The 24719-nt window shown below is 49.2% G+C and overlaps 1 protein-coding gene across 1 annotated transcript in view; it reads right to left on the bottom strand.

Annotated features, from left to right (window-relative positions):
- Nucleotides 1–24719, bottom strand: part of MARCHF6 (membrane associated ring-CH-type finger 6) — a 1612715-nt gene that overhangs the window by 356333 nt on the left and 1231663 nt on the right. Inside the window, exon 22 of the mRNA XM_086965293.1 lies at nucleotides 13500–13634. Coding sequence (XP_086821419.1) covers nucleotides 13500–13634 — 135 coding nt within the window. The remainder of the gene's footprint in view (nucleotides 1–13499; nucleotides 13635–24719) is intronic.

Below are 24719 nucleotides of genomic sequence, written 5' to 3'. Positions count from 1 at the left end.
AGGTTGAGTGGACGGCTGAGGTGGAGGAGACTTTAGCAGTCGAACGTTTGGTATAAGTGCTTCCGTAGCAGGTGTAGGAGGCACCGAGCCTGTAGATTCTGATGGTGGGAACCGTTTGTAGTAGTCATCCAACATGTATTGGAGGTTGGTGAGCAAAGCGATCGGCACCTGCGTGGCAGGGACATCTGTTACAGGGGATAGCCTATGTTCAGGTGATTGCTGATCATCTTGTTCGTCGTCTTGGTACTTGATATTTAACTTGGACGGACTAGTTGCTGTACCAAAGGTTTCCCCAATGTCTGAGTCTTCTTCGCTGTGTTCAGAATCCAGAAATTTATCAGGCACCTGCAGAGGTATCTTTTGTGGAGAAATATGCAGGGGTGAGAGCTCCACAGTCGACCCACGCCTCTGAAGCAAAGATTGTTTGGGTGTCAGAAAAACCGTAGAAGGTGACCAGACCTGTAAACCGGTGCAAGAGGATAGTTGCGGAGTCGAAGTTGGTACCACTGAAGGATTCGTTACAGTGGATTCAGCTGTAGACGAGGTTGTTGTTGACGTGGACACTGAAGGGTCCGTCGACGGTGTTGGTGTCGTCTGCGATATAGACTTCGTCGACGGAACAGACTTCGTCGACGGGATAGACTTAGTCGACGGGATTATCTTCGTCGACGATGGAATCGTCGTCGACGGAGTGGAACTCGCCGACGAGTCCGCCGACGGTAGCTTCTTAGTCGACGGAAGAGAAAGCGTCGACGAAGATGTCGTCGACGGGATATTCTTCAGATGAGTCGACGACGATGCGCCGACGACGGCAGAATAAAGCTGCGCCGTCGACGAGAGAGGTCTGACAGAAACAGACCATAGTAGGCGAAGAAGCCGCCGTCGACATGATCATATGAGGCTTTTGAGATGAAAATGTTACCATCGACGTAGATGTAGCGTCGATGGAGATCCTCGTCGACGAAGGAGTTGAAGATGGCGCCATCGACGACAGTGGAGGAATCTGAGGCAAATTCTTCTCAGAAGTCAGAGGCAATTTCCTGGAAGATTTTTTAGGGGGTGTAGATGGTTCCTCCTTCTCCTTGACTGGGGGAGTAGCCTTGCTAGTAGAAGGCTTGTCAGACCCCTTAGATGGCAGACGTTTCTTAGCCACCTTAGCCTCAGGAGAGGTTAACCCCTCAGTCGCAGGCCTCTTCCTAGAGGTTGAAGTAGAACCAGAGGCAATACTGCCCACCTCAGACGCAGGATTATCAGAATTCTTGAGCCTTTGGAGCCACAAAAGCAGGCGACCTTCTATATCCCTAGGGGTCTTTTGAGGGAGGGTTCTACAAATTTTACAGTCCTTGACCTGATGATCAGGATAAAGGCAGAATATACACTTTATGTGGGGATCCTCCTTAAAAAGCTGGAGCTTACCACAAGAGTCACAAGCTCTAAATAAAGATTTCTTAGAAGACATACTTGAAAAGAAGAATCCAAACTGGAATAAGAGAAAAAAACTGAGCAGAGCTCAGGGAGACTCCCTTCACACGACGTGCGGTAGAAAATCTGAGAGCCTGAGCCTCTGGGGAAAACCTTCTGGTGGGTGCTGTCGCCTGATTGGCTGTAGTTATGACTATACAAAATGACTAGGATAGTCATGAGTGTGGAAGTTTTTTCTCCTGTAGCTTTGGCTACTTTACTTCCTGGTTGGGAATTACTGGTTTTTTCCTATGTTATTATGGCATTTGATTGCTTTTTTATGTACCGTGGGACACCCACTCCGACGACGGGGAATGATTCAGGCATGTGAATCTATGAAAGACACCCCTAATACTGGAGAAAGGATAAATCTGTCAACTATTTCCTTGGGGGAATTAGAGTGGTCATGTTCTAGGGTTGTAGACACTATCAAATAGGTTAGGGATCCAGGTGGAGCACTGTGAGCTAGTCAGGAATTGGGTTAACATATTCTGATTATATGATTGGACTTAGTCCCAATATTTTGGCGTTCATGTTGTCCAGAAGCAAAGTCCTACTTAATTAGTAGGAAGCGTATGACAGAAGAAGCGCTTGGGCTCTGCAAATCCTTTCGGAAGCAGCGGAGCCTCGCATCGCAACCTACTTATGCAAAGAGGCACTGCTTAAAGTTTCCGGATCCATTCTGACACATGGGGATTATTCAAAAGGTGAGGAATCTTCAGTTAGAAGTCTATTTCAGAAAGTCTATGCACACCATAAGACCAGTCTAGGCAAGTTTGCAGAACCAGGATGAAAATACTGAGTCCTTCTCCAAAAATATAATTGTTGTCAAAGCTCTGTCTATTCTTTGATTCATTGCCTTAAGGCGCTTTTAAGGCATCCAAATTTCCATCTATTGGATAAACTAGGCCATTGACTAACAGTAAGGAGTACTAGCGGTAAAATACCGTCACTCCGCATTTTTTACTCCGCATACTTTCACTCCTCATACCATTATAACGCAGGTACCTTTACTCCGCATTTTTTTTATAACGCATGCCTTTATATATTATATGCTTTTATCTCGCATGCTTTTACGACGAAAATCATTGTAAAAGCATGATTGGTAAAAGTATATGTTTTAAGGTAAGTTGTAAGGTAAGTATATGGTTTTTTTTGGGTTCAGGGGTATTTTAAGGGTGGGTTTGGGTTATGGGGTGCAGGGGTAGCTTTGCGTTTTGGGGTACAGGGGTATTTTTAGGGTTCAGGGGTTGTTTTGGGTTTGGGGGTACAGGGGTATTTTTAGGGTTTAGGTTATGGGGTACAGGGGTATTTTTTGTTTCAATGGTTGTTTTGGGTTTTGGGGTACAGGGGTATTTTTAGGGTTCAGGGGTTGTTTTGGGTTTTGGGGTACAGGGGTATTTTTAGGGTTCAGGGGTTGTTTTGGGTTTTGGGGTTCAGGGGTATTTTTAGGGTTCAGGGGTTGTTTTGTGTTTTGGGGTACAGGGGTATTTTTTGGGTTGAGGTTGTTTTGGGTTTTGGGGTACAGGGGTATTTTTAGGGTTCAGGGGTTGTTTTGGGTTTTGGGGTACAGGGTTTTGGTGTACAGGGGTATTTTTAGTGTTCAGAGGTTGTTTTGGGTTTTGGGGTACAGGGGTATTTTAGGGCTCAGGGGTTGTTTTGGATTTTGGGGTACAGGGGTATTTTTAGGGTTCAGGGGTAGGTTTGGGTTTTGGGGTACAGGGGTATTTTTAGGGTTCAGGGGTTGTTTTGGGGTACAGGGGTATTTTTGGGGTTCAGGGGTTGTTTTGGGTTTTGGGGTACAGGGGTATTTTTTGGGTTCAGGGGTTGTTTTGTGTTTTGGGGTGCAGGGGTATTTTTAGGGGTTAGGGGTTGTTTTGGGTTTTGGGGTACAGGGGTATTTTTAGGGTTCAGGGGTTGTTTGGGTTTTGGGGTACAGGGGTATTTTTAGGGTTCAGGGGTATGTTTGGGTTTTGGGGTACAGGGGTATTTTTAGGGTTCAGGGGTGTATTTGGGTTTTGGGGTACAGGGGTATTTTTGGGGTTCAGGGGTTGTTTTGGGTTTTGGGGTAAATGGGTATTTTTAGGGTTCAGGGGTTTTGTGTTTTGGGGTACAGGGGTATTTTTAGGGTTCAGGGGTTGTTTTGAGTTTTGGGGTACAGGGGTATTTTTAGGGTTCAGGTGTATGTTTGGGTTTTGGGGTACAGGGGTATTTTTAGGGTTCAGGGGTTGTTTTGGGTTTTGGGGTTCAGGGGTATTTTTAGGGTCAGGATGGGTTAGTGTTTAAGGGTGCTGGGGTATTGGGGTATTTAAAGGGACTAGGGTGGAATTAGTTTTTAGGGTGTATATATGTGTGTGTGTGTATTATTAATATAGTTCTAAATATAATGTAAGTTTAAAGAAATAATGCTTCATTTTATTTAAAAATATATATATATATTTTTATATATATAAATATTTATATATATATATTTTTTTTAAAAAAAGTACTTTTACAAAGTATATGACTTCACCACACATGCATTTGCGTTGTAATTGCATGCGGAGTGAAGTCATATGCGTTGTAAAAATTTGCGGAATTATGGCTTGAGGAGTAATGGTTTTTGCGGACTTAAAAATGCGGAGTGATGGTATGCGGGATTTTTTTTGCGGAATGGAAAGATATATTCAGTACTAGCACCTGGGTCTCCACGGTGTAGTTGGGATGCAGCTGGTAGCTCTCCAACTCCCTAGAAATAGTTCAAGGAAGTAAAGAGAAGCCTTGTGCATTCCTCAGATAGTATGGGCAACTGGTACAAGGCAATGCTGATCATCTCCTGACACTAACAGTGGCAATCAGCCAAATCAATAACAGGTCACCATGCTATCTCACTAGCACACAATACAAAAGCCTAGGAAAGTTGTATTGAAATGAGTTAGGTTACAGCACCACCTTTATCAGTGCAACTGAGTGCAAACACTTGGCCAGGAATGAAGAATGCCAACAATAGCAAGAGAAGAGTTGCTTGATTGTGGTCCTACAGGTGATAGGGTGAAAATGTGTGAGCCATAGGCGTGGGCAAGATAGAAGGTTCGGAAAGCAGGATTGATCAGGAGCTGAAATCAGTGAGATCCTTGTTTGGTTGGGGAGGGAGGCAGGGAACTGGTGGGTGTCGCTGCAAGCGTGGGAGTTTTGTTAACTGTGCAAGCATCGTTTTCAAGAGGGTGTGTGCCCATTCATGTTGGGTGTTATGTCCTTAAATGATAGATACACTTCACTGGAAGCAATCCCTAGGTCTAGTGTCTGGGACTACCAGCAGTTTCTAGTGACAACCCCAATCACCAAGCATAATTAGTTCCCTTCTCACAAATTACAGTGATAACTTCTATATGCCAGGTAAATGAGATAAACATAAAACAAATAATGTATTCTTCAACAGCCTTTAGTAATAATATATTAAAATAATGTACAAAACAACAAGCTGACGGGTCCACAGAAAACTCTACAATAAGAAATTGAAAGAAATATTTCCTTCCTTACTGTTTAGATAGTAACAGCATTAAAGCACAGGTTACTACATGTGTAAAGATATATCTCTAAGAGACATGTTAGTGATAGATTCCTTACCTTCGAATATCCCCAGGCATCAGCCTGGATCCGGAAAGTTTTGCTTAGCAGAACCCCTGCGTGTCAGCAGGTTGCATCTTGTGGCTCCGGGTCTGTCGCTGGAGTCGTAAGCGCCGAGATGACGTCACAGAGACTACTTAGGCGCCACTCATGCGCGCTGACGGCAGTTCTGTACACGAATTTCCGGGCCAGGAATGCAGAGCCATGCAAGATACTGACCATTGGTGCATAAAACTAGGGCCCTAAAAGGGATGACCCTAACCCTAGTAATCAGTTCGCAGAACGGGGAGGATGGGTGGGGTGGTAAGGAATCTATCACTAACTAATGTCTCTTACATATATATCGTTACACAAGTAGTAACTTGTTCATCTGAAAGAGGAACATTAGTGATAGATTCCTTACCTGAGAATACATACCCCAGCAATACCAACCCCTTAGGTGGGTCTGTGAGAAGTTGGCCTGGTATATGGTGTTCACTATTCTAGTGATCACCTTGCACCAGTCCAAACAACCCTTATGGTGATGGTTGTAAGTCAACCTTATAGACCGGCTATCCTAGTGGTAGCGTGGACAGAACAGTCTTAGGCTAAAAGACTCTAGAGGGCATGTAAAGCCAGCTGTTTTACCATATGTAACCCCTTGAATATCAAATGAAAGGACACCACACAGGATATATATAAAATATATATGTATTTATTTCTAACACACTCCTCTGAACTCTTTATGAGGTCAGAGGCCAAAGCACATAACAAGAATATACGTTAAGTTGCACAATTTACGGTTAGGCCCTAGGGGCGAGCAAACCATATATTAAGAAAGTGGTATAAGTACCACGTCATGAGAAAAGGAAAGGCTAAGGGCCTAGGGAGTCGCTGGGGCTACACTATCTCAACAATAGTTTAGAAGTAGGAGGCCCACAGGCGGCGCATGCAGAGTCTTTACCCACACACTGGATTCAATGCTAAGTAAATGGGAATTTAGAAGTTAGATATAGAAGGATTTAGGACACTTCCGGTTGAGCTAGGAGGAAACAACTAGAGACTTAGACACTTGGATAGTCAATACCCTTGGGAGCACCGAAGTACTCGCATTACCTCACCCACGGACGGCGGGTGCATAGGTGTGAAGAGTTGTCGAGTTTCGTTGTTGGAGCCTATGGAGACCTGAAGAAAGATGCTGCAGGCGACGAGGAGGAAGATGTCCGGGTGGATCGAGGATGAAGAGGACCTGAAAGTAGAGGGGACAGAGTCTGGCTCACTAGCCAGTGACCGGGTGGAACCAGGAAGGAACCAGACGACGTCGAGGAGCAATCAGGTGCTGTCTTGAAGCTGGTCTTGGCAGCCATGTGGACCAGGAGGCGTCAATGACTACCAGGTGCTGGAGACGGGCTGTCCCACGAAGGTTCTCGCAGATGGAGGGGTCGACTTCTGGATTGGAGTTGACAAGCCTTGGCAAAGGCAACCCACGCAGGATACAACAAAGGCTTCTGGTGCAGACCAGCAGGGTCTGAGGTGCTTCACCTTTGCAGGGAAGCAAGGGCCAGTCTGGAGCAACCAGACCAGCGAGGTGGTTCAAAAGGATTGTCGTCATAGAGGCTACTAGCCAACCGGCCAACAACCGGACAACGTGTCTAGCAGAACAAAATCAGAAGGGCCCCACGCAGAACTCGTGGAGTGTGGGGGGCTGATCTTCATCGCAGATGGAGCTCGGGATCAGGGCTTCTCAATCCCCAGTGCACAGCTTCGAGGGTGCCTCAGGAGCTGCACAGGTAGAAAGTTGCAGGCTTTTCAAGATGTCCGGTCCCATGTGTCACGTCACCACCATGGATCTCCGATATGCTGCAGTCGTGAAGAGAGGGTCAGAGAGGTCCGGAAGTCTGGGTCTTGTCAGGCTCTGTGCTTGGGTTCCGGCAGGAACGTCGACATAGCGAGCCGTTGCTGTGCTGGATTGTGCCTGGTTGCCCAGGGTGGTCACTCCTTGGCCACAAGGGAGATTCTTCAGTCTTCAGCTTCAGCAGAATGTCGAAGGTCCAGAGTTTTGTTTCGGGTTTTAGTCAGGATCAAAATCTAAAGTCTCAGGACTCCGCGCCTACCTTTATACAAATATAAGGGGCGGGATTACTGACTGGGTCCCTCCTGTGGGTGGGACCAGGAAGGGGGGTGGCTACACCACCTCTCCTTTGTCCAGTTTCGCGCCAGAGCTGGGGCTGGAGTGCCCCAGCAACCGGTTTGAACTGGGGTATGCATGGAGCACCTAGTGTGCCCCAGGCAGTGTCTCATTCTATTCAGCCCTCCCTGTCCCAATACAAAAAGTCCTGTCTGGGGTGGTGCTCGCACCTCCCCAGGCAGGAAACCTATTGTCCAAACCTCTGTGACTGGAAGGACTCCCAGCAGAAGGAGGTCAGACTTGTGTCAGTGGCAGCAGCGTCCATTTTGTGACGCTGGGGCTCTGGTTAACTTTAACCGGGATAGTCAGCAACAACATGTCTTCTCCCTCTAGAAGGGTGGAATGCCCCCCGTCGCCAGAATTGGCAAGGGGGTATTATTCCAAAGCGTATGACACCTTACACGACATGTTTGGATAAAGCCAAACCAAAGTTAGCATTAACCGCAAGGATTATAATGCACTTAAAAGTATATAGTATGGCGATATCATAGAACAGCTATAAGGACATGGTTCCGAAAGCTGCAGACAGGCTCAGCTCATGCTAGAGCACCATCTCACACAAACAAGCACTCTTCCTCCAGGATTGTTAAGGCCTGCCATAGGAGTGACTTATAGGTTACTATGTGTCTATATATAAATAGGTATAGGAATACTATACCTAAGCAAGGGGTGATTACACGACCTTGCCCCAGCTGAGTGATCAGCCAGTTGTGTCTATTTGAGTGGCCAGCCAGGGGTGGCATAATACATGCTGCAGCCCCTGGTAGGCCTTGGTTACACCTATGCCTCGAGTACCTAGGGTCACTTCTACAGTGGCTGACAAGGTGAACCAATTCCCAATTGTGGATGTACCTAGAGTACATGGTGTAAATTTACAGAGAGTGCATCTGTGCTGTGGGTCTGATTAGCAGGTCCACAGCCATATCGAAGTCGAAAACCAGTAAAGCAAAGCAAAAAGTGGGGGTGACCATAGGAAGCAGACCCTACTCTCCTACAGGGTCTACGAACAAAATTACACTAGGAAGTCACGGAGAACAGAACGGTCAAAGAAGCTGTCTCTCCGCACTTGACTGTCAAGGCAGTAATGCTTGGTAAACGTGTGCAGCGAGGCCCACCTGGCTGCCTGACAAATGTCCTGCAAGGGAACGCCGCGTCCAAAGGCAGTAGTGGCTGCTGTTGCCCTGGTGGAATGGGCACGCAGCCCCACAGGAGGCTCCTTTTTGGCAAAGGAGTAACATGCTTTGATGCACAGAACGACCCACCGGGAAATGGTCCGTTTGTGCACGGCTCGACCTTTATTGGTGTCCACGTAGCCAACAAAGAGCTGATCATCCACCCAGAACTGTTGTGCACGCTGCAGATAGAATGCAATTGCACGTTTTGGATCCAGACAGTGGAACCTCTCCTCTTCCCTTGAAGGATGCGGAGGAGGAAAGAAGGTAGGCAAAGTGATGGTCTGCCCAACGTGGAATGGCGTGACAACCTTTGGCAAGAAAGAAGGACAGGTCCTTAAATCCACCTTGTCCGGATGAACAGAAAGTAAAGGAGGGTTGGAAGAAAGAGCCTGGAGCTCACTCACTCTTTTGGCAGAGGTGATAGCTACCAGGAAAGCCGCCTTTAAAGTGAGAAGATGTAAGGGACAGTTATGAAGAGGCTCAAAGGGAGCACACATCAGATATGTCAATACAAGGTTTAAGTCCCAACCCAACCAGCGACTTAAACACAGAATGCTAGCCTGGAAGCCGTAGAAAGGCTTAGATGGCCGAAAGATAACCCCTGATAGTGCCCAGAGCAGAGCACTGCTGGGCCAAAGATAGAAGGAACAGAAGAACCTCAGAAAGAGGGGCAGAAAGGGGATCAACAGCCTTTGCTGTGCACCATGCCACAGATTTGTTCCACCTGCAGGTGTATACCAATTTAGGGGAGGGATGCCTGGCTGCCAGTATGACATCACAGACTTCGGGAGATAGGTCGAAAGCCGTCAACTGTCGCCGCTTAATCTCCACACATAGAGGTGGAGGCTGGACTGGTTCAGGTGAAGGACTGTCCCCTGCTGCTGCGACAGAAGATCCTCCCGAAGAGGCAGTCAGATCGGGGGATCGATCGCATTTCTGAGTAGCTCGGAATACCAGTACCTTCGTGCCCAATCCGAAGCCACAAGGATGACTTGGGCCCGGTCATGCCGAATCTTCATCAGCACTCTGGGCAGAAGTAGTATAGGCGGAAAGGCGTACAGCAGAGCGCAGCTCCACTCGTGACGAAAAGCGTCGCCGAGCGAGCGCCGTCTTGGAAATTACAAAGCGCAGAACTGATGACATTGCGCGTTTTCTTCGGTGGCGAATAGAACTAACCAAGGCTCTTCCCACTGCTGATAGAGACCTCGCACCACGTCCGAGTGCAGATGCCATTCGTGATCCATCTGCACCGGCGCCTGAGTTTGTCCGCCCTGGCGTTCAGAGAACCTGTCAGGTGTTGAACCACCAAGGTAATGACTTGATATTCCAGCCATGTCCAGAGGCGCAGAGCCTCTTGACATAGGGTCCACGACCACACCCTGTCCTGTGTGGTCAGTGAACAGCTGCACTACACTCCCCCAGACAGAGGGAAGGAATGCTTTCAGTGCAAGTCGGATTGCCCGCAGCTCCAAAAGGTTGATATGGAGCCGGGACTCCGCCGGAGACCAGAGGCCTCTGATCTCCGCCTCTCCCAAGTGGCCACCCCATCCCAGGAGGGACGCGTCCGTCACTACTGTGTGCTTCGGTTGGGGAAGGGAGAGGGATCTGCAACTGACCCAATCGCGATTCATGAGACACCACTGCAATTGTCGTGCAGTGCCCTCCGAGATCAGGACATGATCGGACAGGTTGCCCTGATGCTGCGCCCACTGGAACTTCTGGTCCCACTGCAGAGCCCGCATATGCCATCTGGCATGTGTCACCAGCAGGATGCAGGAGGCCATCAGGCCCAGAAGCCGGAGGGTCATCCCGACCGAAACCCGGGATAGAGGCTGAAAGATCGGAATCATAGCCTGAATATCCCGGACTCACTGCTCGGGAGGATAAACCTGAAACAGCCTTGAATCCAGAACCGCTCCAATGAAGGGGAGCTTCTGAGAGGGACTCAGGTGCGACTTCGGCACATTGATGGAGAACCCCACGAATTGCAGGAGGTCGGCGTAGTCGGACGATGGTTGATGACTGCCTGGGGTGAGACCGCTTTCAACACCAGTCGTCGAGGTAGGGGAAGACTGCCACCACCGAACTGCGCAGGTAAGCTGCGACCACCGCCATCACCTTTGTGAACACCCGAGGGGCACTGGTAAGGCCGAAGGGGAGCTCGCAAACTGAAAATGCTCCTGGCCTACCGTGAACCGCAGGTAACGCCGGTGTGCCGGCAGGACGGGGGTGTGAAAATATGCATCCTGCAAGTCAAACGCTACCATCCAGTCTCCAGGGTTGAGGGCAGCCAGGACCTGAGCCAGAGACAGGATTTTGAATTTTTCCTTCGGGAGGAAGCTATTTACCTCCCAAAGAAACAAGATGGGGCGCAGGCCCCCCTTGTCCTTCATGGGGATCAGAAAGTAGTGGGAGTAACAACGACTCTCTACTTACTGCCCGGGAACGCACTCAATGGCCTCCTTTGCCAAGAGGGCCGTGACTTCCTGTTGGAGAACAACCAAATGATCCCCTGACATGTGGTGGCACTGGGGAGAGGGGAGGGGGGGGGGGGGGGGGGGAGGGCAGAGGGGGGAGGACTGAAAGGGTTTGGAGTAACCCCTGCGGATGATCTGCAGCACCCACTTGTCTGTTGTAATATCATATGTAATATGGCGGATCCTCCCACCCACCGGCGTGGGGTGATCCCCGAAACTCATATTAGGAAGGTTTGGAGGTAGGAGCAGCGGGGGTGTAGGTGGACTGACCCGCACACTGGTTCCCAGACACACCCCTGCAGAAGCCACGGCCGCGCTGAGGCTGGTTCTGCACAGGCTTGTTGAAGGAGCGTGCCTGGGTGCCTATAACCTGGCCACGAAAGGAACGAAAACCAGGAGTGGCCGGGTTCTTCGCAGAAAGACCCAAGGACTTAGCCATGGCCCGCGAGTCCTTAAAACGCTCCAGTGCACTGTCGGCCTTATCGCCAAACAGGCAGGTGCCATCAAAGGGCATATCCATGAGCGAGCTCTGGACATCGGGCGAGAACCCAGTCGAACGCCACCAGGGGTGGCGCCGCAACGCCACCGCTGTATAAATCGCTCTGCCTAATGAGTCAGCGGTGTCCAACCCACACCAAGAGGCGAACTGAGCCACATCCTTACCTTCAGCAATCGCCTGGGAAAGGACAGCCTGGACCTCCTCAGGACACTGAGGCAAAACCAGCGCCACGGTTTACCACACTGCGTGGGAGTAGCGGCCCAACAAGCAAGCGGTGTTCACCGACTGCAGCCCCAAGCTGGCCGAAGAGAACAACCGCTTACCAAACTGTTCCAGTCTCTTAGAGTCCTTATCCGGCAGAGCCTTGAGAAAAGCACTCCGCAATGTCGAGGCCTGGATGACCAGACTCTCAGGCGTGGGCTGAGTGGTCAGAAAGGCAGGGTCGCCAGGCAGTGACGTCTGGCGATGTTCTGATCCATAGGGGCCCCCATGGCCAGCCGCGACTTAGTGCCCAAGAGGACTTCGGTAAGGGTGTCATTGAAGGGAAGCAACGGCTCTGACGAAGTAGACGCCGTCTGTAGCACGTCAGTGAGGAGGTCAGTTTTGAGGGCCACTGTGGGAAGGTCGAAGTTGAGGGCCTCAGCCGCCCGACGGAGCCCCATCGTATTGGAAGCGCCTTCCTCCATCGTAGGCAGGGGAGAGGCAAACTCCGGGTAAGAAGAGACACCGAGGTCACCTGCGTCCTCCAGGTCGTCCACCTAGGCCTGCTCGGAGTTACACTGCCGGGCAAGAGGGTCCTCGGACCCCTCCCAGCCCTCCTCTGCCTCCGGCGCAGGAGGGGCCGGTCGCAGCGGCAGGGCCGGAGCTAGAGAGGGGACAAACAGCGTCGGAAACGGCGGCAGGTGGGGCCAGACTGGCACCGCTTCCCAATGCGGATCCCAGGCAAGAACAAAATGGTCCTGGAACCGGGGCAAGGGTGGAAGGAACGGCACCCACTGCGGCGCCGAAGCCAGCAACGCCGGACCTCGTGGAACCGGGGCCAGAGCCAACGGCGCAGGATCCTGTGGCGCCGAAGCTGGATCTGCTGGCGGGACCGATGGGCCCACGGGATCTGGACATGGGACAGCAGGGCCCGAAGGCGCGCCGGCAGGAGCCCGAGGCCGGCGGTCCATGGCAGCAAGAAACTCTTGTACCTGTTCGGGAGTCGCTGACCGACCTGGGTAGGGCGGGAGGACCGCGGGACTCCCCGGCTCCAGAGGAGCCGCAGGGGCAGAACCCTGTCCCCCTTGTCCGCCTCCGAGGAGCGACGGGGGGACGTCGGAGAGCGAACACACTTCTTCGACTTCTTTTTATGACATCGCTTGCCGGAATCCGAAGGCGAAGACTTGGAGCCCGAGGAACGGCCCCTAGACACAGAGCGGGGGTGTGACGAATGCCGGACCTCCAGCAATTTCTGACACCGCTCGCTCAAGGCCCTCGGGCCATGGCTTGATAGTCCCGGGAGTCGTGATCAGTCTCCAGGCAGTAGAGGTAAACATAGTGGGGCTCCGCCATCGACATATTACGGCGGCAGGCCCCGCAGGACTTAAATCCGGGCATTCCTACGAGCACCAAGAGAACCAGGGGTGAGACAAAAAGTCTCAAAAAGCAGTCAAAAAATGACTTGGGTATGTGCTCTATCCGGATCGGCGCTTGTTGGCGCGGAAAAAGAAAGAACTGACGTCAGTGCACATGGGTGGTGCCTAAGTAGTCTCTGTGACGACATCTCGGCGCTTACCACGCCAGCGACGGACGCGGAGCCGCAGGGCGCCACCTACTGACATGCAAAAGTACTGCTAAGCAAAACTTTCCAGATCCAGTCTGACGCATGGGGATATTCTAAAGGTAAGGAATCTATCATTAACGTGTCTCTTTAAGATACAAGGCCCATTTTCAAGATGCTGTTACACTATTTCTAATGTAAATTATATATCAATAGCAATTATTTATTATTCCTTGATTTATTTCCAGATTTATTTTAAGTTTGCTGCTTTACATTCATATTTAGTTTCTTTTTTTCTATTCCGAGATTTTATAGATGTATACTCAAGACAGTTTGATTATTGATAACTCACCTGCCATGGGTAAAATAAAGGTGTCTGATCCAATGGCACCCTCAGAGGAGCAACTATTACCAACTCAAACAGAAGTCCTAGTAGAAGTGGTATTACTCCAGCCAGAAGCAGAGCTACTATCAGTGTCTTCATTATCTAAATAGAAATAGGTTATTAAGAATAAAACTGTACAATACATTGAGGCACACATTTAATCAACTAGATATAGAGCACCATCATGTTTCAAATCTGTTTTTGTCACTAGACAATACCCATGTCAAAGGTATAAATTACATTGAATGTTCTAAATGTGCATTTGACAATCATTTTTATCATGCTGAGATGGCAGCCCAGCATCTTGGAACAGTAAGTTAAAGTAGAACAAAAAACCCTACTGGCGAACATACATGCATGGCAGCAATCGTGGAATTACTGTTTTATAGCAAAAGAAAACGTATTCCAAGATGGCAGCCATGCATGCACCCTAATGCAACCACCTTCAAATGCTTTCTTATGCTTTAAGAAGAATCACTGACTGCTACAAAAAACCTGATGGATAGAATGCTTGCACTACTCTAGGCCACATCCCAGACCATTATTTGCATAACATGCCACCATAGCTGGGACCAAGCCACATGTAAATGAATCTTGACCCTGATCCAATGGGAACAGTCCAGCTCTAACTACCAGGCTAGGTCTGCCCTGAACCAGAACACAAGCAGCTCAAGGCATGTTTCCCCCTTATTATGGCTCATCCGTCTGGCATAGCTTTGGTTCCAGTGGCACAGTCTACACAGTACCAATGTCTGGGCACATCTGTCCCACCTAGGGCAACACTCTGAATAAGAAAGAAAAAAAAATAAAAGGGACCGGAAAGCTTTAATTAATGTCAGCCACTAGCAAACACTCTCTGCCGCATCCAAGCCCATCTTCATTTTGCAGAACATGACACTTCTGTTTGTGATACCACCACATGCAAATCAGTATTGAACCTGCTCCAATGGGAACAGTCAGCCCAAACGGCCAGGCTAGGTCCTCCCTGAACCAGGACACAAGTAAACCAAGAACGGTTTTGCTCTTAGCTCTTCCGCATCCCATCATTATTTTGCGTACCATGCGCCTTCTGTTTGGGATACTGCCACATAAAATCAGTTTTGACCCTGCTCCAATGGGAACAGTACAGCCCTAACTGCTAGGGTAGGTCCTCCCTGAACCAGGACACAAGCAACCCAAGATCGGTATAGCCCTTTTTAGGGTTCATCAGTCAGGTATAGCTTTGGTTCTTGTGGGACAGTGTGCAAGAAACCAGAGTCTAGACACACCTGCCCAACTAGAGTGACATACTAAAGTTTACAAAAAGGCGATGGATGGAATGCTTGAATTAATCAGCTGGTAATTATTCTGACCGCATTGCAGTCTAGTGTTATTGTGCACTCCTCACCACCACAGCCTGGACACAGCCATATACGGATCTATCTTGACCCTGCTCCAAATTCATGCCACAATTGTCAACATGTTTGTGCATGCATGCATGCATGCAGGGGCATATTGCCTGCCGTCCCTTATTTAGTTACTAGATGTCCATCAAGTCAGATACAAATCCCTTCAGTAGCATGCTGAAGCACCATACCCTTACTTGAGTGTATAGACCAGATGCTGGACTGCCATGGGTAGCATACAAGTTTGCATCATCCACTGCATGGCTGTGATGCAAGGTTGTATCACCTGGCACATGGCTCTGAGGCAGAGCCACATATCTGCAGTGGTGTAATGGAATATGACGTGGGCCACCCAGTGGAATGTGATGATGGCACACCTTCGTCTCCATATCTTGCAAATATTCATTGGTCTTGGGCTGAATACAGGCCAATGGAACAGGTAGGACCTAGGGTGGTCCCCTTCAACTGAAAAGTACTGTATTACACTCTTGCATGCCTCATATGCAGAATGCAGCTTAATATCGCTGGTAGAAAATCAGACTGTTTCCTTAAGTTATTGCATGCTGATGCTTATATAGGCAACCAGGGTACCACAACAGAAAGGAAGGGCACTGACACACAGATAGGTGTTAACAAAGTAAGCTCATATAATCCAGTAGGTGGCAGGCAGCAGGGAGAGACTGCTCAGAATCGGGACCCTAGAGAGCAGGGGCTTAACCGCAAGCAAATATTACGAAAGCACTTAGAAATGGTAAACATGATATACAAATTGTGTTATAAATATAAAAGGCATTATTGCAACAAGTCTGATTAGCATATTCCTGGCAGTCTCAGTGTTCTGCAAGCCTTGCAACAACAAACACAGAGGCTCTGGATGTGACATGGGCAGCTTTTAAATCACCAACATTGAGGTCACTCAGACAGGTGATGAGCACTGGCAATGTTGGAATCTGGGACATCCCCACACTAGCCTCAGCAATAAGTGCATCTTTACAATGTTAGAGCTCATAAGCATGCTATCATCCAAGTCGGGGGTGGGGAAAGGGGATAACCAGAACAAAACAAGCATTTGCAATGCAATAGGTCTCTCATTAGGAAAGTTTGTCCTATTGTTCTTGTAAATGACAATTTTTTTATGTATGTGTTGGTTTTGAAAATAGCTAAATTAATAGCTTTGTCATTTACAATGCCGATAGTTATAACTTTTGCAAATGTGACACCTATAACCTGGGGTTGCGCCGAGTGGTGCTGTGGTGGTGCTGAGTGATAATGTGTTGGTGCTGAGTGATAATGTGGAGGTGCTGAGTGGTGCTGTGGTGGTGCTGAGTGGTGCTGTGGTGGTGCTGTGGTGGTGCTGTGGTGGTGCTGAGTGATAATGTGGTGGTGCTGAGTGATAATGTGGTGGTGCTGCCGAGTGATGCTGTGGTGGTGCTGAGTGGTGCTGTGATGGTGCTGAGTGATGCTGGGGTGGTGCTGAGTGATGCTGTGGTGGTGCTGAGTGATGCTGTGGTGGTGCGGAGTGATGCTGTGGTGGTGCTGAGTGATGCTGGATTGGCGCTGAGTGATGCTGTGATGGTGCTGAGTGATGCTGTAGTGGCGCTGAGTGATGCTGTGGTGGTGCTGAGTGGTGCAGTGGTGGTGCCGAGTGGTGCAGTGGTGGTGCCGAGGGATAATGTGGTGGTGCCGAGGGACAATGGGGTGGCGCTGAGTGATGCTGGGGTGGCGCTGAGTGATGCTGGGGTGGCGCTGAGTGATGCTGGGGTGGCGCTGAGTGATGCTGAGGTGGCTCTGAGTGATGCTGGGGTGGCGCTGAGTGATGCTGGGGTGGCGCTGAGTGATGCTGGGGTGGCGCTGAGTGATGCTGGGGTGGCGCTGAGTGGTGCTATGGTGGCGCTGAGTGATGCTGGGGTGGCGCTGAGTGATGCTGGGGTGGCGCTGAGTGATGCTGGGGTGGCGCTGAGTGATGCTGGGGTGGCGCTGAGTGATGCTGGGGTGGCGCTGAGTGATGCTGGGGTGGCGCTGAGTGATGCTGGGGTGGCGCTGAGTGATGCTGTGGTGGCGCTGAGTGATGCTGTGGTGGTGCTGAGTGATGCTGTGGTGGTGCTGAGTGATGCTGTGGTGGTGCTGAGTGGTGCTGTGGTGGTGCTGAGTGATGCTGTGGTGGTGCTGAGTGATGCTGTGGTGGTGCTGAGTGATGCTGTGGTGGTGCTGGGTGATGCTGTGGTGGTGCTGGGTGGTGCTGGGGTGGCGCTGGGTGGTGCTGGGGTGGCGCTGGGTGGTGCTGTGGTGGCGCTGAGTGATAATGTGGTGGTGCTGAGTGATAATGTGGTGGTGCTGAGTGATGCTGGGGTAGCGCCGAGTGATGATGTGGTGATGCAGAGGGCAGAAAGGCACAAAAAACTAGTCTAAGAGGACAGAAAGGCAGAAAAACAAGTGAAAAATGAGTCTAACAGAGGGCAGAAAGGCACAAAAACTGAGTCTAACAGAGGGCACAAAGGCACAAAAAACGAGTCTTTGATTTAAAAAAAACTCAGCCATCAGACCAAACCACAAAATGTGCCTTCGACTAACATGACAGATGTAGTCTCGATTGACCTCTATCCTGAAATTTCTAAGTGACCTATAATCAGTGTAGCTTCAGCGTCATCAAATCCTAAGACGTCACCAAGATAGCTTAAACCGAAGCCCAGAAAAACCATCACTGCTGTTGTAGCAGGCTCTTGCGCTGGCTTCACCACAAACTGGTCGCAGGAACTCTCACCTCTTCCGTTAGGAAACTCCATTAAGGATTAGACATCTATGCTGCTGACGTGTCAGATCATCACTCGGGAGGAAGATGTACAAGCCTGATGTTTGTATAGCGAAAAGTTCTTGTGAATTTTCACAGATAGTCACGTAAGCATAGGGCAAATACCAGGTGAAGGACAGTGCATTTCTGAAGACCTTCTCCAAGTACTTGGGGACAAAAGCGGCAGGGTCACAGTATCGACACATGCAAAACACAGAGGCACAAAGGCACACAGGAATAAACTACTTGGCTGCACTGAAGCTGCATGGGACGCTCTGTTACAGCGGTCACAGGAAGAGGGCATTACTGCAGAGATCTGTAGTAAACCCGCAGGCCGCTGGTTGTAACCCATGAAGCAGACATGGCTGCAAGCTCTGCCGTGGAGAATTGTGTAAGGCGCCAAGACAGCAGGAGTTTGCTTTGTGTGTCTGTTCACTAGCAGAAGTACTACTGTGCTGCACGCTGTAAAAATGAGCAAACATGTTTGCTTTATGTTTATTGTACGCATGTGAGTGGCTGCACACTCCTGAATCCAGCTCGGGGGGCTCCCACCAAGCAAGTAATGTGGCGGGAGGGGTGAGGAAAAGGGCAGGAGCACGGGGCACAAGGGGGAGTGGAAGGGGCTGAGATGCATCATGGCTCCACGGAAACCAGGAACAACGTACTATAAAAAGCTGAACAATGTCTAATTAAACACCGGTGAAAAAATGGGGATGGTTAGAAACAAAAGGACTCCTATTAAACAAGCCTGGAGTGCTGCGGGAATGAAGGAGCGCAGTAGCAGCAGGTGCCGAACTTAAGTTACATTTTGATAAGAGCGTCTCTGTCGCACAGCCTGGTGGCCGTGAAAGTGAAAGTACGGCCGGCTGGCTGTGGGCAGTAAATAATTAGGGGAGGAGAAATGCCTGAGGCAGAGCGCACGCTGGGGGATGCCTGTGGGAGGGAGGCAGATGGCTTTGACGTGCATGCGCTTTTCACGGGCACTGCATGGAATCACTCTGCATGGAAGCTCTGGTTAAGCCCCAATATCTCTCGCCAACAATTCGCAAGCACATTAGCAGGCGAGACCTAAAAAGAAATGTAATTTTTTATTTTTTTTAGATTTTTGAAAACCTTTAATGAGGAAAAATAAATTGCACTTCGAGTTGCGTTGCGTTATATGCGGGTGAGAAGTCCACAATCACAGAATTAAATCACAATTATGGCATTCAGTACATGAATCATCATATGCAGGAAACCCATTATATGGCACAGAAAGAGAAATGCGGAGAGAAGGCGGAAGGGCAAAGAGGAGCCCCCGAGGAAGGGGCCACATGCGGACTGAGGAGGGAGTGGGGTGCCAGGAGTGTGTGCAGGTAGGGAAGCGTCACCTCACAAACCAACTCCAGCGTCCGCCGCAGCCGCAGAGCGCTGGAGAGGCCGCAGATAGCAAAGCATCCGGTCGCTGAAGATAAGCGACCAGGGGACCCCAAATGTCGATCGGGCGGGAAGTGGTCGGCATCAATTCCGAGAATTCGGAAAGCAGTGTCTGACAGCGTGAAGCATCCTCGAGCCAAGATCTAACATTGGGCACGGGTCTGCGACACCAACACATGGAGACCCTACACATTGTGAGGACGAGTAGCATCACAATCAGATGGCGAGTAGCGTCTGGACAGAATTTCACAAACCCAAGGAGGCAGAGCAGCGGGTCCGGCTCGACAGGCAACAAGGTACTCTCCGTAATAATGGTGCATACATCTCACCAGTAGGCAGAGACCGAAGGGCACAGCCAAGCGAGGTGATAGAAGTCTGCCGCGGGAGCTGAGCACCGCAAGCATCTGTCACTGCGGGTGAGACCCATTTTATGCCGTTGAACGGAGGAGCGGTATAATCTATGCAAGTATTTTTTAAAATGTATGAGGCGCAATCAATAGTTTGGGGACAGGCGTTTAATCTGATTACAGCAGTACAGCCAGTCCTAAGTTTAATGGTTGAAGGAAGAAAGTGATGGGGCAGCTGGTAGAGGAAAAGTGGAGAGGGCAGCAGAAGAAATAAAAATAGAGACATGTAAATAAAGTTCTGATTGTATTTAAGGCCAGACTTGTCAGAAAAGTAGGAAGGTCAAGAGTGAACCAAGATCTGGTACGACCTGGAGCTGCAGGAAGAGGTAAGTGACAAGAAGACAGGGCTGTAAATAAAGGGGCGAGGGGATTAGTATGAAAAAGATTGGCAAAGACAGTAGGTCTTGCCTTTAGGATCTGTTGGCTTTGTGAATGGTTTTAAGTCATGCTGCGCAACATACGGGTTGCTGTGCAACCCGGCTAAAAAGATTTCTCAAAATGTTTTATTTTATTTATTTAAACGGTTTTATATAGCGCTGGCTAGACCCAAAGGTATCAGAGCGCTATACAAGGGTTGGGAGTGGAACAAATTGCAATGTAACAATTGCACAAAAAGGAAAAGTGCAAGATAATAAGAACAAAATGCAAAGAACAGTAAATACATGTACAAAAAAAAAATAAGGAGTACAATTAGTCCATAACCAGAAATGGATAGTTGAGCTAGCGTGGGTGGTCAGGGACGGGGGAAAGGAAAATATGGAGGTAGGGGGGAAGTGAGGAGGGTGAAGGCAGAGGACAAACCATGTAGGAGTAGGCAGTGAGTATAAGAGAACAAGTAGGAGGAGGGTGGAAGTATATGTGAGAATGAGAGAAGGGGGGTTATGGGTCAGATATAATGAGGTGAGAACATTGCACAGTCATGGACAGGATGGGAAACCCTGTTAGGTGGCAGGATTAAGGACCCCAGTATTTGTTGAGAAGGTGCCGCTTGAGTTCTTTTTTAAAGCTGAGGTAGGAGGGGTTGCAACGTAGATCTTTGGGGAGTGTGTACCAGAAAGAAGGCATAATTCCTGAGAAAGAGCGTAGCTGGGTAGATTTCTTGTTCACCAAGGGGGTACTAGCATGAGAGTATTTGTGCTCCTCATTTCTCTACAGCAGCCCGCTTTGAGGAGTTTGTCTGAGAAACATAATGGGGAATGCAAGCATTATTGTAGGTGGATCTACCTTCGATGGGAAGCCATTAAAGATCTTTGAGGATGGGAGAGATGTGGTCAAACCGCTTACAATCCGAAATAAGCCTGGCGCGAGGTTAAGGACTGATTTGATTGGGGCTAGGTGGACTTTCGGTGTTCCAGAGAGAATGCCATTGCCATAGTCCAATCTAGAAACTACTAGTGATTGAACAACTAATTTGAAGTCATCAGCAGGGATGAAGGGTTTAATTTACTTGAGGTACTGTAGAGTCTTTCACAAATTATGCCAATCTGTAAGGGAGCGGGGCGGAGCATGGGAATGGGGGGGGGGATGAGAAGCAACGGACAAGAAGAACAAGTTACTTACCTCTGGTAACGTTTTTTCTGGTGGATACAGTATCTGCCTGTGGATTCCTCACCTTTTGAATTACCCCGGCGACAGCATTCCACGGAAACCTTTTCATAGCTCTCCCACGTCGACTAGGACGTCACAATAGCACTGCTCCGCTTACAACTCTGTATGATGTCACCCGAGACACAAGAAGACCTCGTCTGCATGCTGATGTCTAATCCACCCATTTTTTTCGTGCCTTTGAGGCATACGGGTAGACTGAAAACATACTGCAAGTATACACAGTATACAATATATACACAAATATACCTAGTAGAAGTATGAAATAAGAAGGAAAACAGGAATAGGTAAAACCAAGACATTTCCCAACAACAAGCATCATAGTAAAGCAAATGACAGAGATACAAGAATGTCATGCACAAAAGCCTTTTTGGTATACGTAGGTAGACAATGGGGAGAAGGGTGGGTCACTGACGAATCCACAGGTAGATACTGTATCCACCATAAAAGTGTTACCGAAGGTAAGTAACTTGTTCTTCTTATGGATCCATCTGCCTGTGGAATTCTCACCTTTTGAATTGAATCCCCAAGCTGTCCCTCTCCAAGCGGAAGGTGTCCACCTACTCTTCCAAAAAGTCCTGCAGCACAGAACGTGCAAAATGGCCAGCCCTCCTCACCTCTGAATCCAAGCAATAATGCTTCACAAAAGTGTGGTGGGAGGCCCATATTGATTCCTTACAGATTTCTACCACAGGGACAGACCAAGCCAAAGCTGAAGTGTAAGACTTTGCTCTAGTAGAATGAGCTCTAATAACTTTAGGCGGCTCCTTCTTGGCCTAGGCGTAGCATACCTTGTTGCACAAGACAATCCACCTGGAAAGTGTTCTCTTGTTGACAGCTTTGCCCTTCATTCATCCCACGTAACAAACAAAGAGCTAATCGTCCAGCCTCAAGTCCTTGGTTCTGTGCAAGTAGAAGCGGACTGTCCTCCTAGGATCCAGGTGGTAAAATCTCTACTCCTCCTTGGAAATGTGAGGGGGAGGATAGACAGTAGGTAAAGTGATGGACTGCCCTAGATGAAAAGGTGTAACCACTTTAGGCAGGAAAGCGCCCTGGTCCTAAGAACCATCTTGTCTGCGTGGATGGTTGTAAAAAGAGGCTTAAAACTAAGAGCCCGAAGCTCACTTACCCTTCTGGCAGAGGTAATAGCAATTAGAAAACAGTCTTGAATGTGAGAAGCCTCAACGGGCAACTATGAAGAGGCTCAAAAGGAGAACCCATCAGAAAAGTCAGAACCAAATTCAAGTCCCACTGAGGCATAATGTAAGGAGTGGGAGGAAATGAATTAGTGAGGCCCTTAATGAACCTTATAACTATGGGAGACTTGAACAATGAAGGCTGTGGCAAACGAAGGAAGGCTGATAAAGCGGACAAGTAACCCTTAACTGTAGCCACAGCACAACCTTGCTGGGCCAAGGAAAGTGAAACGCTGAGCAAATCAGATAAATGGGCCTTCAAGGGATCAATCGACCTCTACACACCACTTCACAAATATGGCCCATCTACAGGAATAAACAGATTTGGTGGTGTCTTTTGGCAGATAAAATTACATCCACAACATCCGGTGGGAGAGAGAAATAATTCAGGTTGCCCAGTTCAATCTCCAGGCACAAAGGTGCAGGCTCTGGAGGTGGGGGTGTAGAACCTGCACCTGCGACTGCGAGAAGAGGTCTTCCCTGAGAGGGAGACTGAGTGGAGGGTTGGATGAGAGATGAAGAAGGTCTGTGTACCACACCCTTCTTGGCCAATCCGGGGCAATGAATATGACTTGGGCCCGGTCTTGGCGAATCTCTCAGAACCTGAGGAATCAAGGGAATGGGAGGTAACGTGTAAAGAAGCTGTAAGCCCCAATCTAGCTGAAATGCGTCCACCAATGCTCCCCCCATCGGATACGAAAGACTGCAAAACGCCGGGCAGTGTGAGTTCTCGTGAGTGGCAAACAGGTTCATCCGAGGAAACCCCCACATCCTAAAAATGTTGTAGACTCCTTCCGGATGGAGACGCCACTCGTGATCAGCCGAGTACTGCCAAATGAGACTGCCCGCACGCACATTCAGCACTCAGGCAAGATGATTTGCCATCACGCAAATCAGATGGTCTTCAGCCCTGGACCAGAGCCGCAGAGCCTTTCTGCAGAGGCGATACAACCCAACTCCTCCCTGTTTGTTTATGTACGTATCACATTGCGGTAGTGTTGCCCGTCAGGACCAAAAACAACTGACCATGAAGGGAGGGAAGAAAGGCCTTGATAGCCAAACGAATCGCCTGCAATTCCAGAAGACTAATATGAAGCAAACTTTCCTCTGGAGACCAAAACACTTAATCTCCAGATCCCCCAGATGAGCACCCCACCCCAGAGTGGAGGCATCCGTTATCATTTTGGTCACAGGAGAGGCTTCCCCTGAGACAGGTTGCTTGAAACACCCCACCATAAAAGATCTGCCGCAGTGTCTCTGGAGATTCTGATCACCTCCCTGAGATCTCTGTTCTGCTGAAACCACTGACTGCGGAGGCACCACTGGAGTGCCCTTGTATGCCAGCGTGCTTGGCTAACCAACAGTATGCAGGAAGCGAACACAACGAGTAGGCCAAAGAATTTCAAGACTAGAACTTTCTCCCCTTGAAACAACGGAATCGTAGCCTGGATGTCTAAGATCCTCTGAGGAGGCGGGAAGGCACAATTCACAGTAGTACTCAGCTATACCCCTATCAACAGGTTGCACTGGGAGGGCACCAGATGAGGTTTGGGTACATTTATCGAAAGACCCAAGTCGAACAACAGCCGAGCCGTTATCTGCAGATAATGTAGCACCAATTCTGGAGACTTCGGCTTGAGCAGCCAGTCATCCAGATAGAGGAGTACCGGAATGCGCTACCTTCTGAGATAAGCTGCAGCCATCGCCATCACCTTTGTGAAGACTTGCAGTGCAGAAGTAAGTCTGAATGGAAAAACAGCAAATTGGTAGTGTTGGGATCCCACCGTAAAACTGAGATACATGCATAAGACCTAAGGATGGTGATGAGTCAATACGCATCCTGCAAAGCGATCAACCCCATGCAGCCTTCTTGGTGCAGCGCCATAAGAACCTGAGCTAGGGTCAACATCATGAACTTCTCCTGTTTGAGGTAAAAATTCAAGAGCCAGAGGTCCAGGATAGGTCCCAACCCTGGTCGTTTTTGGGGATCAGTAAATATTGGGATTAACACCCCTGACCCCTTTTCTTCTCCCGAACCACCTCTATCGCACCTTTCCGAAGCAAGGCCAGGACCTCTTGCTGAAGGAGCAGCAGATAGTCCTCCGAAGACGAACCCTGGAGAGGAGGGTAAGGAGGGGAAAACTCCTGGAAAGGAAGGGCGATCCCATTTTCTACAAGATTCAAAACCCCAATCTGAAGTAACAGATTTCCAATTTTGTAGAAAATGGGACACATGACCTCCTACAGGACCAACATGCTCCAAGATGGGGGATATAGAGCTGCTTCCTTGTGGAACCGGTGAGGGGAACAGAAGCGAAGGAGGATGAGAACTATTGTCAGGCGGCCTCTTCCCTTCACTCTGTAGGACTTGTACAAGGGGTTCTGCCACT

Source organism: Lissotriton vulgaris, chromosome 4_1 (assembly GCF_964263255.1).
Source record: "Lissotriton vulgaris chromosome 4_1, aLisVul1.2, whole genome shotgun sequence".
NCBI classification, from domain to species: Eukaryota; Metazoa; Chordata; class Amphibia; order Caudata; family Salamandridae; genus Lissotriton; species Lissotriton vulgaris.
The sequence above is the reverse complement of the archived record's forward strand: the minus strand, read 5'-3'. Positions and strand labels throughout refer to the sequence as shown.